The sequence below is a fragment of the Schistocerca americana genome, chromosome X, assembly GCF_021461395.2.
Source record: "Schistocerca americana isolate TAMUIC-IGC-003095 chromosome X, iqSchAmer2.1, whole genome shotgun sequence".
NCBI classification, from domain to species: Eukaryota; Metazoa; Arthropoda; class Insecta; order Orthoptera; family Acrididae; genus Schistocerca; species Schistocerca americana.
The window spans coordinates 642,461,172-642,478,538 of NC_060130.1; the positions used below are offsets into that span (position 1 = coordinate 642,461,172).

Below are 17,367 nucleotides of genomic sequence, written 5' to 3' on the forward strand. Positions count from 1 at the left end.
GTGCAATGGGTCCCACCTTCCTCCTGATGGATGATGATGCACGACCCCACTGAGCTGCCATCGTGGAGGAGTACCTTGAAACGGAAGATATCAGGCGAATGGAGTGGCCTGCCTGTTCTCCAGACCTAAACCCTATTGAGCACGTCTGGGATGCTCTCGGTCGCCATATCGCTGCATGTCTTCAAACCCCTACGACACTTCAGGAGCTCCGACAGGCACTGGCGCAAGAATGGGTGTCTATGCCCCAGCAGCTAGTCGACCACCTGATCCAGAGTATGCCAACCCATTGTGCGGCCTGTGTACACGTGCGTGGTGATCATATCCCATATTGATGTCGGGGTACATGTGCAGGAAACAGTGGCGTTTTGTAGCACATGTGTTTCGTGACAGTTTCCTCAACTTATCACCAATACCATGGACTTATAGATCTGTATCGTGTGTGTTTCCTATGCGCCTAAGCTATTAATGCTAGTTTTGTATAGTGCCACATTCTGCAGTTATCCTTGATTTATGAGCATGAGTGTAGTTTAATGAGTACATATTTTCTTGCCAATTATAGATATCTTTCACATTAGTCTGTGTAGACCTCAGCTGTACTAATCTGATTGTTTGGTAACATCATGTAAGCAAGCAGACTGACATCTAATGAAATGTAACATATTTTATTGTAATTACTTTTAGCATTGTGTTATGTAGAAAAACATGTAGTATTTGTTCCATTAAATAATGGCATCATAAGAGCACCATTCACTGTATAACTGAGGCAATGAATAGCCAAGAGGCACATAAAGATGTTAATTACTATACTTCATCTAGCGAGAGTACAGGGCTGTGGAACTGGGTCAGCAAAGGCAAATCATTACCTACCACTACCAAGAAGGATCAGTCTTATTTCGTTTTTCTTGCACTCGGGGATGCTGACCTCTCAGCCACAAAAACATACTGTCTTTCACCGTGTTGTTGTCTATATTATATCCAGGCATTTCCATCATTGTATTAATTTATTCCACTAATTTAGAGCTCAGATAAACAGTATGAACTGTCAGAAAGTTGTGATTTAAATAATATATTAAAGACTTGATTTAAGTTGTATTTGTCAAGAGAGATGGCGCATCTACTGAGTTTCTTAAGAAAAACTGTGTTGCATACATATCCAGGAACTAATTCCGATAAGGAAAACATTGAAAAATATTATTTACAATTATGAAGGCCTGTAACTCATCTCTGCCTCTCCACACTCTCATTTTCAATGCCATTGTATAAATGTAATTGTTCATGTTATTAATATGATGTATTAAAGGTATAGCAGTTTATTTTAAAATCAATAAAAATGTGTGTTCATGAATATTAGTGGAACATAATGTCTTTTTTTTCTTTGTAGATGTGTATAAATGGTTTCAGTATTTTAGATCCTGAAATGCATGGCATTGGAACTGGTATTTATCTGGGTGCATCTGTTATTGACCACTCATGTTGTCCAAATGCAGTAGCGGTTTTTGATGGAACAAAAATATACATTAGAGCAGTGGAGGATATTCCTTCTCCAGATTGGAATAAAGTAAGTATCCCAAATAAGTGTACGAATTTCTGCCCAGACTCCCTTTCAGTAAAATATTTTTAGCCATGTGATTGAATCATGATGCCAATATTTCTGTTACTATTACAGCCAGCTTTCATCAAGGTGATTACTTGTAGGATGTTGCATTTGTATATGTACTATTGGCTCTCCATACCTCCAGTTGTCCTATGACAGAGTCATTGTGGCATCCCATGTGTTGAGTTAGTGATAGGATCAAAAGGGGAGGCACTTTAAGTCTTTTTTCTCAGAGCTCTTGATTTCAGCTTTTATTGCATATTTTAGTGGAAGCTGCCATCACAGTGTAGTGTTACTTACTCATTTTCCAGGGACTTCCAAGAGTCTGTCAGTGCTTTATGCCCATTTTAGTGTAAAGTAAATAATGTTATAACTCTTCAAGAATAATTGCCTGATTGGCTGCTGATCACTAGCAACACATCCTTACAGATTTTGGTAGTCAGTTATTTTGTTATCTCATGACCTCCTTGGTGGTAAGAGGCTGCAGGGCTAAAACATGGGATTATCTAAACTGTATGAAACTGCTACACTTGTTTAAATGTTTCATCAGTTTTGATACATTGCTCTATATCAGCTATATGTAATGACCATACTGCAAAATGTATCAGTAAAGACCAGTTCCCATTTTCAAGTGAGCTTGTAGACTCGTAACATATAAAGTTTATTGGTTGCGTCCTTACTAGTATGTAGAAAATTTCTGTTTTTGCTGCTGTTAAATCTTTCTCACTATTTCACTTATGCCTTGCTTGTATGATAAATCAGAAATTTCCTGTTGTCCTTCCCCAGTGTTTTCACCTTGTTTGTGGTTGTCACGGTGACAGTTTGTCCAGAAAATTGTTATTTTGTGCTGGTATGTTGGTGACGACAAGAACGAGTCATTAAAGCACACTTTGAAATGTGTGGGTGATATGAATTTAAGAGATGATTTCAGAACTCAACAAATGCATGAAGTTTTGAACATGTCTGTGTCTGGCACATTAATGTCTCACCTATTGGTTAGATATTGCACCTGCAAGTGCGTTGGCGAATTAATTCTATAAACTACGGATCTTAATGAGTATGCTTCCTTGGGTACCTTGGGCACTTCTATGACTTTGATGCAGGTGAATCTGGGACAATGATCCTCTTGGCTGTGTGGCTTTGTATTCAAGGCTCCTTCAGTAGAGCCCATATGTCTCATTATCATGGCCTTGTATCATCTCTGAGTTATTTATACATGGGGTCTCTGAGAAGATGCACGTCACAGTGCACATTGCACTGTCCTAAAACACACACACACACACACACACACACACACACACACACACACACACACCCTCACACTTATCCTCTCTCTCCTGCTGTTCCTAATATATGGGAATGACTTGTTCTGCCAAAAAGAACATTGTTTGTTGCTTTGTTACTGATGGCACAAGCATCGTGGTACATAATACATCAGTTATTGAAGTGGGATTTGATGTTAAGGACATACTTGAGGAAGCTCTGTCATGGTTCACCACCAGCTTCCTTTCAATTTATCTTACAAATACTCATTCCATTCATTTCCACACAAATCAGAAGTGTAATGACCAGTTAATAAATCAAGTGCACTTTTCTAAATTTCTTGGTTTTCAAGTAGATATTAGGCTGAAGAACTGAGAATATCATGTTCTCCAGACACTAAAACTGTTGTCATCAGCAACACTTACTATAAAAGTGATCTCCCACGTTGGTGGCTGCATTATCTCATACAGCATATCTGGGCTATTTTCATTCAGTAATCTGTTACAGCATAATATTCTGGAGAAACGTGCCAGCATAATTTTTTAAAATAGATCATAATGCAGAAAAGTGCATTTCAAATTATGTGGGGCATCCCAGTTCAAAATAAATTGCCAACATCATGACCATAACCCTACAAGGAAAGACAATCTCAACTCTGAGCTGAAACAAACTGGGTCAAGTACTCTGGTCTCAAAATTTTCAGTTGACTCCCAAAGCACAAGAAATGGCATATATTTGTTTATTAATAATTTAAAGAAGTGCCTGCTTGATACCCCATTTAATACTTTGGAACAATTCTTTAACAGTAGCAAATGAAACCTTTTATAAGACACTTTATGCACAGAATTGAACAAATCTGGTAATAGTCCATGGCAATAAGTTTTTTACTCTGAGGTGGCAAAGAAAAACTACTGCAGAACACACCACTGTTTATAAACTTGATTACTGCTGATGCATAGTTATTGTTGTTCTGTACATCTGTCTTATTCTTCTTTTTTTCTGGCCCTTATCCCATATCTGCACAGGGTCAGCCTATTAAATCTTGATTTGGCTTGTTGTTGTACACATTAGTATTTATATTCTGTGTATTGATATTTACATTCAATATATTATATTTTATGGATTGACATTTATATTTCATGCATTGAGTCGTTCCACACCCAAGTGCCTTGCTCGCATATGTGGATCAATGGAACACACACACACCATAAATAAATAAATAAATAAAAATAAATATATTTCCTTTTTTATCTCGATGTTCAATTAATATATTATCAAATAGTCTCTGAAAACTGGAGAATAGGGACCCAGTAGCACAAACACACCTGCACTGACACATCAGAAATGGTTCCCTCTAAGGCTGCCTGTGGTATTTTTACTTATTTCAAAATACAGTCATAGGCCCACAAAAAATGAAATAAGTGTCCCACCTTTGGCGTTTTTAACTGTGCAGCTTTTTTGTAATCTGTCTCATGCAGTTTTAATACATTTTTTTTTTGCTATAACCATAGCTAATTTTTAGAAAGTGCAATAAATAAGTAATATCAATAAGTTAAATCATGTATTAAAGTCATTGTTTCAGCAAAGTATGGCATATTTTGTGTCCTGAGAGCAAGATACACTCATCAGGCTTAACTGAAAACAGTTTGGTTTCTTAGTCCTCTATTATCTGCCGCAGGCAAAAAATAGCTGTGTACTGATAATGTGATAAACTGATGTCAGTAAGTGATAACTGTGAGTCACTGAAAATCCCTTAACTGAAAACAGTGCAGGTCTTGAAATGCCCCAACAGATGAAGATATGGCATATCAGTAAGCAGCTGCCAAAGCATTCACTAATAAGTGCTAGAGTTTGTAACATTCCTGAAAATAAGTAGACGTTGTCTTAATACTTAGAACCCAATGTCAGTTAAAGCCTTATGCTGACAGAAACCTAATCTGTGAGACAGACTTGAGTGTTAAGGAAGTGTTTAATTGCCTAGAATGGGAAATTCAGTAGTTAGAAAAATCAAACGGAGTGACAATGAAATTGCACCCGGACTCAAGGATTGTCTATCGAGACTGTGTGGCTTGGAGGCTCCGTGGGGAAGTGCCAGGCTACAAACCAAAAGGTCCAGAATTCAGCCCCTATTCAGTCCTTGGATTTTTCCCCTCATTAATTTCACCTTGCACAGTGATTTGTAAATATGAAAAATACCAAATTGTACTGTGGTTCAGAATCCATATTAAACTGCACCTTCACCCTTACCTTTCTGTGTAAGCCAGTTCAAAGTTAAATGACAAACACTGCAAAGCACTTTTAAAAGTATTATTTGAAAACTAAATGTAAGAAAGAGTTTAGGAACGCATGAATGTTGAAAATATCTATTAAACTTGTTGGTAACAAACACACTTGACACATTTTAGGATGTTCAGAAAGAGAATGGGCTCAAAAACTCAAATTATCAGTAAACTGACAGGCAGAAGGATTCAGTGACCCAGTTGTCAAAAAGTGCCACTGATCTTCAGAATAATGACAGGCAGTGGAGCTTCCATCTGGAATTATCACAAAATATATATATATATTTTATAGATATAACATATGTTTAGATCGATTCATGAGCACATTATCAGCCTGAAGAATATTTGTGAGGAGGAAATGCCTTGCAACAACAGCTTAAATAATACATTGCATCAAGAAAGCTCTTAACTAATTGCCTTTTTAAAAAAAAATGCATCCCTATAGGTACACCCATGACTTCCACCATCTGCTGCTGTGATGTTTTCTGTTGGCATTGCTAATGTTCCGCCTTTATACAGTATGAGATATTTTACAACAGGTTTTCGTAACTGAAGGAATATGAACTAACAAGCCCATTGTGAATTATTATTATACTAACTCAGAAACTAACAAAAAATGCAACAATACGCAAGAAAGATTAAGTAAATTAAGAAGATCCAGATTCTTTCTTAAACTGCTAGCAAACTGTGAGCATTATTTTAAAGAACTTTCAAAAAATCAGAAGACAGTATAATTTGAATTTGGTGCTGAGTGTTTTAGTATGTTGCAAATATGTCCGGTAACATGGGATCTGAAAATGAGCCAAATGTTCTCATGGTGCATAGTGAAGTAATGACATCTGACTGTCTTTCATATGACTGCACAGTTGAATGTGTAGTCCTGATTGAAGGACAGTCTGATTGAGCACAGCATTTGGGTCTTTACCACTACAAAACATCATAGCATTTCTTCCACTGTGGAGTATGTGAAACACAAAGCTTATGATATATTTTCTTCACCAATAAAATCTGATATTGTCAAACTGGAATATGCAATCTATTTGAAATATGCTATTTTATCTACAAATGTCTTGACCACATCTCCATTAAAAAAAAAAAAAAAATTCTGTGCTCTGTAATTATTGTAATCCAAAAGTATTTTCATTTCATCTTATCAAATGTGTGATTCCTATTTATCTATGTTTCTTTCAATACTCTAAACTGTGGTTGATTCTAATTAAAAAATTATTATGCTGTTTTTTTAACATAAATAATTTTTCACTTTGCTCTTCTTGTGCCTGTAAGCCAGTATGTTCATGCGTCATCTATGAAAATAACTGTTCCAGTTTTAAGGTATTATGCATGAGCAGGCATGATAGTTGATTTCAAGTGACCACAATGAATGCTTTATGACAATATGGCATGTTATTTTCATACTGAGTATATTTTTATTTTGCTCTATAGCTTGCACTTTTCAGTATTTTTATAACTGTTTATACTTTATTCTCTTCAGTCCTTGCATCCAGCTAGCTGGATGTTACTTCTCTATTTTGCTTTAAGTGAAATTACAGTTTTTTCAACACTGTAACCATGTGTCCAGTATATTGGACATTTTAGCTGCCTCCAGAATTTTTTTGTCAGTGATATTTGGTTTCTGCTGTTGGCTACACTGAGATGTTCGACTCACTGTGTCATGGCAGCCACTTTTGGTGATCTCTTTGCAATGACTCCGAGAAAGGAATGTAAACACAAATGTCATACCCAGTTTTCTGTTACTCTTTATTGTTGTTGTAAATAGATCATCAAATTATGTTACAGTCTATGGAGTAACCTAATGCCATTACTTCTTCATTATTTACAAGAGTAAACAATGAAGTCCAGATAACTGGATAGAGATGGTCACAGCTTTGTTCATTTTTGATCACTGACTTATTTCTCTGACCACAGTACCTACTATAAAATATGTCTGTGATTCTTATTACTTTGTGAGATTATGAAATTAACTTTTCATTGGGAATCACAGTAAGTCTCCCATAAATATTAATTTTTAATTAGGTTTAGAAGTTCACAACATTTTTTTCTTCCGAATTAACACAGGCATGAATGAACCACTCACAGAAGCTGAAATCAAAAGAGAACTGCTAATAGTAGTAGAAGAGGGCAGTGATGTGAGTGACATATGGGACTTTTCAGATGAGGAAGATCTTGACAGTACTGCAAATACAGCTTGTGTAGACCTGAAGTTCATCTGAACTGGTAAACTTAAACTTTACACCATTCTTTTATTTGCTACAATAGATACCTTCTGAGATACATATTCAAAAAGTACTGAAGATAGGAAAAGATATTGAATTTGTAATGTTTTATGAATAAATCAAGATTTTTAACTTCAACTTTCTTCTTCCAAGATGAAACTGAAGAGAGGAATCTGTGTCCAAGCACATCAGCTATGAGAAAAGGGGCTGTTGGTAAATCAAAGGTCATACCTAGACAAATGCTGCAGAAAAAAGGATCTGTTATTGATCGAACAGCCAATATTGCCAAGAAGGAGTGATCAGTGGGAGGCAGGGAACTGTGGACATCACTAAGATATTTTGAACAATATTTTGGAAGTTACATGTGGCATATCATTGCTGAGCTGACAAACATAAAGGTCCTTCAGAGTAACCAACTTCCTCTAAATGTAACAGCTACTGAAATTAATAAGCCGGTGGGTGCACCCATAATACTAGGTTGTATGAAACTACCAATATTGAGAATGTATTTTTGCGGCAGATTGAGGGTCCCTGCTGTAACTGTAATTCCAAGGAATTTTATGTTCAGATTGAGGAACTACTTGCACTTTGTAAATAATCTGAGAGTTTCGGATGAAATCAAGGCAAATAATAAATTATGAAAAGTGCAACCAGTGATTGACAGTGTTAGGAGAAAATGATTGTCATTGTCAGCTTGTACATACCTTTCAATAGATGAGTAAATGATTCCTTTCTGTGGCAAAACATCTCTTAGACAGTATGTAAAGAATAAGTCAAATGCAGTCAGTTTGAAGAATTTTGTGAACTGCTGACTCAATGGTACTTGACTTCTTTGTTTACCACTTGGCCATCTGGGCAACCGGAGCCAGAGCTCGGTTTGGGAGGTTCTGTGCTGAAGAAGCTGGTAGAGAGCATGGTTCACAGTGAGCATGTTTTGTAGTTTGATCACTACTTCACATCCATTCCTCTACTATAATACATACTGGAAAGGCAAATATATACGGTAGGAACTATTTTTCTAGCCATATTCCATCTGGTCTCAGATCAGAACTCACTGGAGACAAGGAACTGATGAAGAGAGTTAGAGGTTCCTTTGATGAGTTTGTCAAAGAAGATGAGAACATTTCCGTTTTGAAGTGGATTGATAATTGTTCAGTTATGGTAGTATCTACTGTCTCTGGTGCTTCTCCCACTATTATAGTAAAAAGGTGGGACAGAAAAGCAAAAGAATTCATTGGTGCACCTCAACCCAAATGTATCTGTGATTACAACAAATCAATGGGAGGTGTGGATCTACATGACAGAATGATTTCTTACTCTAGAATATCCACACGAACAAAGAAGTGGCCTCTAAGAGTCTTCTTCCATGCCATTGGCTTGGTGATTGTGATCTCGTGGATTGAGTACAGAAAGGATCAGCTGGCACTAGGTGCTAGCAGGAAATCAATCATGGATTTAAGGATTTTAAGATTTATATTGGTGAACCCATGAGTTCAGCTGCAACTGCAGCATGACAGGACATTTACTCTTCAGACTCTGAATCGGAATCTCATGAAGTAGTTCCTAGGAAATGCACAAAGGTCATTCAGTTGCCATACAGAGATGTTAGAAAAAGTGAAAGTAGACATTTGCCTTTGTGCCCAATTATAGACAAAAATAAATGGATGAGATGCTGTAACAAGGGCCGCTAAACTAAAACCAAGTTCATATGCTCTGAATGCCAAGTATATCTGTGTATCACCAATGAGAGAAAATGTTTCTTTGACTTCCACAACTGAAAACTGATTGTGATGCGCTACAACAATTTCAGGATTACTGATAGCTGTAACTGCTTTTCTTGTGTTTATTTTCTAATACTCTGTAAATAATGTATGTTAAATAACAATTAAAAACACAATTTTGTGTTATCAGTTTCATGACCATATATCATGAATAGTCACATTGAGACCCAGTGTCCAGCCAGCTGGACATAGGTATATCTCCACCCGGATGAGATATAACGAAAAACTACCATTACAATGTTCATTTATGACATCCATATGCTATACCCTAATCAAAAAGTATTTTAAATAATAGACAAATTTTGCTTGGGTTTGAAGAGGTTATAATAATTTTTCATTTTCATTTTTTATAAATTTCTACTTCTGACGAAGACACATTAGAATCGAAACTGGTTAACTGTAACATATCTACCAAATGCGGTCAAGACATTTGTGAATAAAATAGTATAGTTTCTTCTGATAGCAAAGATTCTGAAATCACTTTTATGTATGTAAAATGGCTTGTATCTTCATATTCTTATGTAAGTTTAAAATTGCCTGAGATGGTTAATACTTTCATGTGCTTCTGGATGCAAAGGCATGTCATACGTTGTATGCTATTCTTCTTTTACAGGTGTTTATTGCTTACATTGATACATTAAATTATGCAACTGACAGACAAGCAGAACTGCAGCAAACGTATTACTTTACATGCTCATGTTTAAAGTGTAAAGACATTGAAGAAGCATGTCTTATGGACAGTATGTTATGTCCTAATTCAAAATGTGGTGCTCCAGTCACACATACTTATGTAAGTATGCTCTTTGTTTGTTGGTGTTAAAAAAAGCATCAAATCTCTCTTCTTTAGTAAAAGCCAATTATCTTAGAAGACCATCACTGTTAACTTTGGTTCCATTGTTCCTCACTAACATTCTGGATGAACAATACCAGTATTCAGATTTCTGTTGTTATACATGAAATAAAGGAAAAGCAAGTTCTCACCTATAGCAGACCGACATGTAGCACAGAGACACATGTAACTGAAAACAGTATTCACTAACTTTCAAGCTTTGGTTCTCTTTTTAGTAGAAAGTACACACATTCAAATACAAAAACACTCAAATGCACACTACCTCAGCTGCGCTAACACAGATTATTTATTGATTGCCATTTATTGAAAGCAGTTACCTGGACTGATGGACATGGGGAGTGGGTAGGAAGGATGCTAAGGCAGTGGGAAGGTAGCAGAGTAGTGCAAGGCAGGTGTGGGAAAGGCAGAGGACTCAGCAGCTGCACAACATGACAGAAGGAGTTTTGATGGGGTAGAGCTTATAAGAAATACAGAAAAGGGGGAAGAGAGGAAGGTGAAGACCAAGAGGGAGAGGGGAGAGAAGGGATGAGGGGTAAAAAGGGGGGGAAAGAGAGAGAGAGAGAGAGAGAGAGAGAACACACAGGAAATACTGGAGAGCCAAAAACAGAAACGTGCTGGGAGGGAGTATTCAAATGGAACACATGTGAAGTAACTGCTGAAGTAATTTATGTTGCTGTATTCCACATGTATGGCAACTGAATGGTCAAGTTTCAAGTTAGCTACATTTTGGCAGTGGCCATTCATGGCAGTAGACAATTGGTTACCTGTCTTGGCTACAAAAAAAATGCTGCACAGTAATTGTAGCATGGCTACTTCCATAAGTGGCCCTTCCTTTTATAGGGTAAGAAATGCCTGTGAGAAGACTGTGGTAGAAGATGGTGATCGATTGTGAGGGATAGGTTTTGCACTTGGGTCATCCACAAGGGAATGACCCATGGTTTGCAGGATTGGCAGCAGGATTGGATTGGGATGGATAAGGATATTCTGTATGTTGGGTGGGTGGTGGAACAATAGTTTGGTGATATAGGTAGGATGTGGGGTAGGATATCCTTCATCTCGGGGCATGACAAAAGGTAGTCAAAGGCCTGGTGAAGGATGTGGTTGAGTTTTTCAAGGCTAAGGTGATACTGAGTGAAGAGAGTAATGCTGGTAAGATGCTAGTTAACTGCTTTACTGGTGTTAGAGAAGGAAATAGCCCAGTTTGTGTTTGTGAATGAGCTTGATACAAACCATTCACCCATGGCCCAATCCCAGAAGTCTGCCAGTAAAGGCTGTGGTAAGGTTATTGGTATATTTTGACAACTCCTGCTTTCAACTGCAGATGCGGTGTCCACAGGTTGTGAGTCTGTAAGGAAGAGATTTTTTAACACGGAACAGGTGATAGCTGTCAAGAAGGAGGTACTTTTGGTGGTTGGTGCGCTTGATATGAACACACACATTTATAGAGCCATCTGAGACATGGAGACAGAAATCTATGGAGGAGACTTGTTGAGTAGAGGAGGACCAGGTGAACTGGATTTGTGAGTAGGTGTAGACATTATGGAAGAAAGAGCAAAGGTTGTTGCCATGAGACCAGGTCCTGAAAATGACACCAATGAATCTGAACCAGCCAAGGGGTTTTAGCTGTTGACTGGATAGGAAGGATTCCTCCAGACGGCCTATAAATAAATTGGCATAGGATGGTACCATGCAAGTACCCATGGCAGTACCATGGATTTGTTTATAGATTTGGCCTTCAAAAGTGAAATAATTACCGATCAGGATATGGTTGACCAAGAGGATTAGGAAAGAGGTGGTGGGTTTGGTGTCAAGAGGGGAATGGGAAGGGTAATGTTTCATGGTCGCATGGGGAATGTTTCATGGTCACATGGGGAGGGTTGTGTACAAGGATGTCACTTCCACAGTGACCAACAAGGAGTCTGATGGTAACAGGACATGAACACAGAAAGGTGGTGAAGGAAGTGAGCAGTGTTTTGGATGTAGAATGGGATGTACTGTCAGTCAGTATAGGCATTTGTTCCTAATCATCAATACAGTATACTATCCAGCTCACCCATACACACATGGCCTGTGCGATCTCCTGCTCTGACACTATTGAAGCCATTAACCAGCCCCAGACCACCACTACTCTGATCACCCAGTGTCATCTTGGCTTTGGAAACTCAACCACATCTTTCACCAGATCTGTGACTACCTCTTACCACACCCTGAGATGAGCGATATCCTACCCACATAGCCCAAAGTAGTGTTCCACTGCCCACCCAACTTACAGAATATCCTTGTCTATCCCTACTCCAATTCTGATCCTAATGCTGCACCCACATCTGCACCCCATGGGTCATTCCCCTGTGGATGAACCAGGTGCAAAATCTGTAGTATACACCCACCCATCCCCTACCTCAGTCCTGTCACAGGCATTACCTACCCTATAAAAGGAACAGCCATGTGTGAAAGCAGCCATGTTGCAATTACTGTTCAGCAATCTGTGTGTGTGTGTGTGTGTGTGTGTGTGTGTGTGTGTGACAGGCAACCAACCATCTAGTCACATGAATGGCCACCACCAAACTGTGGCCAACTTCAAATGTGACCATCCAGTTGCCAAACATGCTACAAAACACAACACAAAAGACTTAACATCTAATGCAGAATGTGTGTCAGTTGGATACTCCCTTCCATCACAAGTTCCTGCGAACTGCAGAGGTGGCAGTGGTCTCTCCAGCATATCCTGTGTTGCCTAAACTTCTGCTAACATGTCTGCCACTGCCTCACCTTACTTTCTCCCTTTTCTCTTTTGTCACCCACATGACTCATTCTCCGTCTAGCTTGTGTACTGTTTTCTTCTATCCTTTCTTCCCCTCCTCCTCCCCCACATGCAAGCATTCTCCCCCTCCCTCTCCCCATCACACCTCCCTCCCTCCCTCCCCCCTTTCAAACCCTCTCCCCTTCTTCCCCTCTCCCTTTATATCTCTCCCCTCCCTGTATCTCTCTCCATCTCCATCTTCCTCCATTTTCCTGCCTCTGCCCTGTCTTTTTGCAGCTCTTATAACCCGTATTGCCTCAGTGTTCTCATCTTGTTGTACAGCTGCCGAGTTATCTGTCCTTTCGCTCCTGACTCGTACTACACAACTATCCATTCCTTGCGTCCTGCATCTTTCCCTATCTCCTTCTCACATCTAGGTGCCCATGTGACTGCTCTCAATAATCAGTGTTGGTGCAATGGCAGTGGTGTGTGTTTGGGTGGTTATTTATGTGATTGTGTGTACTTTCTGATTTCTACTAGAAAAAGAACCAGAGCTCGAAAGTTAGAGAATACTGTTTTCTGTTAAGTGTGTCAATTAGAGATCAGAAATGGGCTCTGTACACTCGATTTAAACTTACCTGATGGTCCTATGACATCATCTCTGAGCTCACTGTGTCTGTACACTCAGAGACTCAACTAGCAAGTCTCTGCCACTGCCCAACTGAGTTTTGGCAGGTACAAATGAAGTCTACCAGCATAGAAAGGAGACTGAGTACATAAGTTCACAAGTAAAACTGAAGACTGGCAGCATTGCCACTACAGGAGCAACCATTGGGCACATCGATTATTATATAGCAGTATAATGACTGACTTGTTAGCAATGAATATTGTTCTGTTTATATATTATTATTATTATTATTAGGTGTGATTGTTGAACCCTGTTGGATCATGCAAAGTTATTGTGTATCAGTCTTCAGAGTTTCCAGGCAATCCTCTGATTTTTTCACCATGGATTCTTTTTCTTTCTGGCTTCATTCTCTGGCAGTACTTTCTGTTTGCTAATTTTTTTAGATTTATGAATGTCTGTCAAAAATGTTTGATGGGCTTACACGGCCCTTTTCTAAATCTTTATTGGCCTGGTGGATGCAGGGTATTCTAGTTGTGTACCTGGTGTGTATTTATTCCAATCTTCTATTAGTTCATCTCCTCATTCCTTTTCCCTGACCATCTCCTCCTCTCCCCTCTGTCTGTCCACATCCTCCACCCCATAATCTGTATCCGTGTCTTTCTGCCTACCTCTCTCTTGTCATCTGCTCCTCCCTGTCTCTCTGACCATATCCTCTTCTCTCCTTTCTCTGTCTATTCCCTCTTCCTTCCCCATTCCCTCTCTCTCTGTTCATCTGGTTCTCCCTCCTCTCTTTCCAGCTCCCCTCTCTCTCTGTTCGTCTGGTTCTCCCTCCTCTCTTTCCAGCTTCCCTCTGTCTCTGTTCATCTACTCCTTCACCTTCTCTCTGTCCATCTGCTCCTCCCCCTTCTCTCTGTCCATCTATATGCTCCTCCCTCCTTTCCCTGTCCACCTTGTCTTCCCCCTCCCGCAGTACAACTCCTCCTTCCCACTCTGTCTGTATGTCTCCTCATCCACTCTCTGTCCATCTGCTGCTCTTCCCTCTATGTGTCCATCTGTTCCTCCCCCTTATCTGAGCCCATCTCCTCCTGTCCTCTTTGTGTTTGTCCATCTCTTCCTCCCCCTTCTTTCTCCATCACCGCGTTATTTAATTGGTGGTTCTCTCCTCCACAGTATTTCACCTATATTAAACATATTTCACACATGTTTGTGCACACATTTCACTTGTATCTTTAATGAATTTCGCCCTGCAGTTTTGTTTTCACATAGCTCAATGTTTGACGTCATAGCTCCTGAACTATATGTTGTACAATGATACAATTTGGCAGATACATTCATTGGTAGATGTGTATATTGTCTGCAAAATGTGTTGCTAATAGAGTTGGTAGTGGAAATGGAAATAAAGTCCCATGCTTCTTGACAGAGCATAGGGGAACGATGCGGGAGACCCTCACTGCTGTACTAGGCAAGGTCCTAATCAAGGTGGTTTGCTGTTGCCTTCCTCTGACCATAATGGGGATGAATGATGATGATGAAGATGACACAACAACACCCAGTCATCTTGGGGCAGGTGAAAACCCCTGACCCCGCCAGGAATCGAAACCGGGACCCCAAGCTTGGGAAGCGAGAACACTACTGCAAGACCACGAGCAGCGGGGAGAGTTGGTAGTTAAGAAGTAATAAATTGAGACGTTATGGCTGATGCAGCAGTTTTACCATGAGAACAGCGATGAACTTCTTCCTTTCATCATTTTTGTGAGGGATGTCAAAGAGAAAATTCTTGTAAAGTTTTGAAATTACATGTTAAGTTTGTTGCAAGACACTGAGTGCTCTCATTCTCAGATACTATATGAATATAGTTTGGCTATGTACACATCATGAGGTATGCTTCTTTTCACCACCACCATCACCTTTTTGAGAGGTACATGTTTCTTACCCCCAAAATGGTTCTTTCCAGACAGTAAGTGATATGTGCCCCCCCCCCTCCCTCCCCCCTCCCCCCCCCCCTCCCACACACACACACACACACACACACACACACACACACACACACACACACACAGGGTGTCTCAAACATTTTGGGTCAAATTGAAACATCTGATAGTGGGTCCACAACCAACTTCTTTGAGATAGGGAACCAGTAGTTGGAAATGCACATTTATTGTGTTATGGACATACACAGCTTACATCACATAACAACAGTCCAGCTCATAGCAGTTGTCCAAAACGATGACCACCAGTCTCAGTGCATGTATTGCAACAGCGCATTCAATTCTGTCATACTCTCACAAAGATCCCGGATATCTGTTGTACACTGCAAGAGGCAGTGGGTGATATTCAGCATCCACTCCTGATCACAAACAAGACATACTGTACACAACTTAGCTCACAGGATGTGTGTCATGCGACAACTGAATGCATTTCAGTGGTGCATTAATCTGTGCTGCACGCACACCACTATTTCTGGTGTCAGTTGTCCATTGCATCAGACAGATTGTGACATGTCCATGGTGAGGTATGTTACTGTGTGTAGTGCATGACACACAGTCAGAGATGGAATGTTACTTGTCACGAGAGTTGGCAGACATGCATTTAATTTATGGTGTTGCAGGATGTATTGCATCAAAGCAGGACAAATGAACAGAAAACACTTTCCCAACAGTCATCATCCTAACTGAAAGGAGTTTGCCTCCATGGATACTAACTAATGAGATATGAGGTCATTCACTCCCCAGAGAGCTGGCCACAGTCTCCACCAAAGACATGTCTGAACACCACACTGTGGATAGTGTGGCCAACCACCTAGCAATAAGCATGTGTCAACTTTCCTGTGGAACACACACTTCAAAGGATACAGTGTGGAAAGCACTGGTGGAACATGTATTACATGCCTGTCACAAAGAATATGCACAAGCACTGGGACCAGTGGATTCTGAGCCCTGCCTTCTCTCCTGCTGATGGATTATCCAACACAGTACTTTAGTGTCAAACTTCATACAGTTTGTATTGTTCATGAACGTGGCTTCATTCACCCATGATGGTGTTTTTCAACAGCCATGTCTGGAGTGAGGACGATCCCCATGCCATGCACTTTGGTGGCCACCAGCAATGATTCTCTGTCAACATGTGGGCAGGCATTGTCCAAGATAATCTATTAGGACCTTACTTGCTGCCTCCCCATTTGACTGGACCATGTTACATGGTGTTCCTGTGAGATGTGCTGCAACAGTTCTTTGAGAATGTGCCCCTTGTTGTCCATGAAAGGGTGTGGTTTCCACTTGACAGTGCACCAGCCGCCTTTGATATTAATGTCTGCGAGCACCTGAACGACACAAACCCTCATCATTGGATTGAGATCTGGTGACTATGGTGGCCAGGGTCAGACTCTGTGAAAATTCATTCTTGTGCTTACAAAACTAATCCTGGATGATGCAAGTTGTGTGAACAGGAGTTCTTTTGTCTTGGAACACAGCATTTCACTCTTGACAGCAAGCAGTCTGTGTCGTAGACTTGGGAGGACATACATCAGATGTGAAGTCAGTCAGAAGTTGGATATAGTGTGCCACAAGACTCATCCAACCAAATGACTTTCTTTAATTGCTCCATAGTCCAGGTTTTATGGCTTCGGCACTGTGTTTTCCTGTTATGAGCATTTGTATCATTGATGTGGTGTTATGGAATTCCATTTTGCCCTGCAATTCCCATCTTACGGAGCTCCCTTCATGTTGTTTTGGTGCTGTTAAGGTTCGTAAGTGCAACATTCAGTTCTGCAGTGACTTTTTCAGCAGTTATCCTCTTATTTTTCATCACAGTCCTCTTCAGTGACCATCTGTCACGATAACTTAACACACACTTTCATCCTTATTGTGACTTAGTAGAGGATGTTTTTCCACTTTATCTATGTAGGCTACAAATCTTGGATACAGTGCCTCTTGACACACCAAGCACTTTAGTTATCTTGGTAATGGAAGCACCCACCATATGAGCACCAATAATTTGCC

At 39.8% G+C, this 17,367-nt stretch overlaps 1 protein-coding gene across 2 annotated transcripts in view; it reads left to right on the plus strand.

The window, feature by feature from the left end:
- LOC124556497 (histone-lysine N-methyltransferase SMYD3) overlaps nucleotides 1-17,367 on the plus strand; it is a 116,998-nt gene that overhangs the window by 68,404 nt on the left and 31,227 nt on the right. For both annotated transcript variants that reach the window (XM_047130453.1, XM_047130454.1), the window contains exons 5-6: nucleotides 1,382-1,558; nucleotides 9,765-9,941. In XM_047130453.1, coding sequence (XP_046986409.1) covers nucleotides 1,382-1,558; nucleotides 9,765-9,941 — 354 coding nt within the window. The remainder of the gene's footprint in view (nucleotides 1-1,381; nucleotides 1,559-9,764; nucleotides 9,942-17,367) is intronic.